This window comes from Octopus bimaculoides, chromosome 19 (assembly GCF_001194135.2).
Source record: "Octopus bimaculoides isolate UCB-OBI-ISO-001 chromosome 19, ASM119413v2, whole genome shotgun sequence".
NCBI classification, from domain to species: Eukaryota; Metazoa; Mollusca; class Cephalopoda; order Octopoda; family Octopodidae; genus Octopus; species Octopus bimaculoides.
This window is the reverse complement of record NC_068999.1, coordinates 22,663,467-22,666,377: the sequence shown is the minus strand read 5'-3', so window position 1 is coordinate 22,666,377 and position 2,911 is coordinate 22,663,467. Positions and strand designations below refer to the sequence as shown.

Genomic DNA, 2,911 nt, shown 5'->3' with positions numbered 1-2,911 from the left:
TATATATATATATATATATATATATATATATGTTGGCTTGGCGATAATTATTAATATATATATATCCATATCAAGAATCTTGCACACCAAACACACATACGAAATATATATATATATTTATATATATATATATATACATTAAAAAGAATAAACATTGCAATATCGTAGTAATGCCTACTTTCCACAAAAGATATTGAATGCTGTCTGAGAGATGGTGATAAAATGAGAGTTACAGGAAGGATGAAGGACACTACTTTCTACCTTACAGTTCATCAGCAGCAGCAGCATCCACTTGAAAGGCGAAGAACTTATCCAAAACTGTTTGATGTTCATGACACTCATCTCTTTGTACAGTTCAGCGTAGGAACTGAGTTCATTGTAAACTCCTCTTGTAATTTTTGCTATGTTTATGATTAGGGTTGTTATCAGGAAGAATTTGCAGACCTTCCTATATAAGTGCCAAATCTTCAACAATATTCTTTGCATTCAACTTAAGTGTAGTTGCTGAAATTTCCCTATTTTCATCTGTATTCTCAGATTGTTTTTATTCTAAGAGTATCAACTCCTCGCTGGATAAACTTTCTCTATGAAGTACTAGCAACTCAAGTACATCGTCTTCCATCTCTTATTCAAGCCCTACGTCATTTGCAAGTGTCGCAATATGTTTCTGCGGTGAGCTGGCAGGAACGTTAGCACGCCGGGCGAAATGCTTAGCGGTATTTCGTCCGCCGTTACGTTCTGAGTTCAAATTCCGCCAAAGTCGACTTCACCTTTCATCCTTTCGGGGTCGATTAGATAAGTACCAGTTATGCACTGGAGTCGATGTAATCGACTTAATTCCTTGTCTGTCCTTGTTTGTCCCCTCTATGTTTTGCCCCCTGTGGGCAATAAAGAAATAAGTATGTTTCTGCATTTTATGTACACTTTCTGCTTGTAAAAAGTCAGTAAAGTCACGGATACAGCCTGGCCAAATACTTTTTGGATTCATGCACCCAGGAACCGATCTATGAAAAAATAAGGTCCAAGCAGTTGATAGAGTAACTTCTGGAGCGCTTGATTAAATTTTCTTTCTATTCTCACGTATTGTTTTTTCCTTGTAAATGTTACAAGCTTTAATGTTTTGGCAATAAGGCTAAGTTTCCCTTCCGCATCCAGCTGTTTTAATAAAAATAAATTAAGTTTAATATCCAGTGTAATCTTTTTACGGTTTCTTTTCGGACAACTACTTTCAGTTCCTTTTGATGGCTTCTTTCCATACATCGTGAATTATTGAATTGCAAATAAATCCAGTGGCACCGGTGTTCAACAATTATTCATACCAAATATGTAGTAAAAATTGGCAGGAGTGAGGTAAGGAGGAAATACTGCATGAGTATATTAATTGGAGGGTTTCCAGGTTTCATGGCCATTTTAGCTTTGCACCTCTCATTTGATTAATAACATTCCTCACTCTACTCACACACACACACACACACACACACACACACTCAAAGACATCCCATCCTGTTGACCTACAACATACGTAGATACAGACATTGCTATAATACTAACACTATCACTGTTCTTGCTAATTGTATATTCAAAAGTTAGCAAATTGATACTGATAGTAGCGTTGATTCTATTGATTTTCGTGTTTGTGATTAGGGAGATGCAGTTGGTGGAGGTATTAGTTATATTGTGACTATTTGGTTTCAAGTTAATCTTCATTGACCCAAAATCAAAGACATTTCATCCAACATTTAACATGCACTAGAGCAACACATTATCTCAGGTGATTATCTTAGTATTATTTCAGATATGGTTGCTTATCTTGAGCATTCTATTTCTGTTTTTGCTGTTAGTCATGAAGGAGTTGCTGGTCTGATAATGATGGTAGTTGTATTGGTTTTGGTGTTCAGGCTATTTTCGTTGGTGTTGATGATAAATAGTAGTTGTGGTGAAAGCTGATTTATATCTGTTGTAAGAATATATGTATGTATGTATGTATGTATGTATGTATGTATGTATGTATGTACACACACTCACACACGCACACACACTCACACACGCACGCACACTTAAGAGTTAGAAAGAGAAATAGACACATTCAACGTTAGATAAGAAAATGTACGCACAAACAAATATTCACAGTGAAAAATTCTACCAAATTCCATTGGTGTTTATAGTGATAATACCCAAACATGGTGTACACATGCGCGCATGCACACACACACACATACACGCACATACACGCACATACACGCACAAACACATATCTTATACATTATAGGTGTGCGTATGTCGTAATTATTGTTCTGTCTTTTTTTTTAATAATTAACAAAACTTCAATCAAAGCTAAAACACCGAGAAACGACCTTCTACCTTAGAAGAAAGTTTTGATCTTAAATTCTCAAAATTTATCCGAGTTTGCATATGAGCGAAATCAAACACTGACTCCCAAACTCAGTGGCCATACTTTACAAATCCCATAAGCGCAAAACCATGTAATCTGAAGTGACTGTAACACGGAGGATGCAATATATATATTTATATATATATAAATATGGTACTGTCAAGGTGTCGAAACCATAGTGATATCCGTGGGGCAGCTGATGATGGAGGTATGTTGTAGTGTTGGTATGGCTGTGGAATAGTATTATAACATATCCTTTTGATATGTATATATATATATATATATATATATATATGTGTGTGTGTGTGTGTGTGTGTGTGTGTGTATATCTTCTACATAATTAAACGAATTCGCGAACGCAGGGTGGCTATGAAGACAGCTTAGAAAATTGGGTTTATACCCTTTAGAAAACGGGAAAAAGGGGACAGCAAGCCTCCACAGGGAATCGAACCCTGCACCTCTCAAATTCCGGTTGAGCACTGACTCTCTCTCTCTCTCTCTCTCTCTCTCTCTCTCTCT

The 2,911-nt window shown here is 36.2% G+C and overlaps 1 protein-coding gene across 1 annotated transcript in view; it reads left to right on the top strand.

The window, feature by feature from the left end:
• Positions 1-2,911, top strand: part of LOC106871639 (uncharacterized) — a 19,895-nt gene that overhangs the window by 2,336 nt on the left and 14,648 nt on the right. The window contains exon 2 of the mRNA XM_014918212.2: positions 538-672. Coding sequence (XP_014773698.1) covers positions 538-672 — 135 coding nt within the window. The remainder of the gene's footprint in view (positions 1-537; positions 673-2,911) is intronic.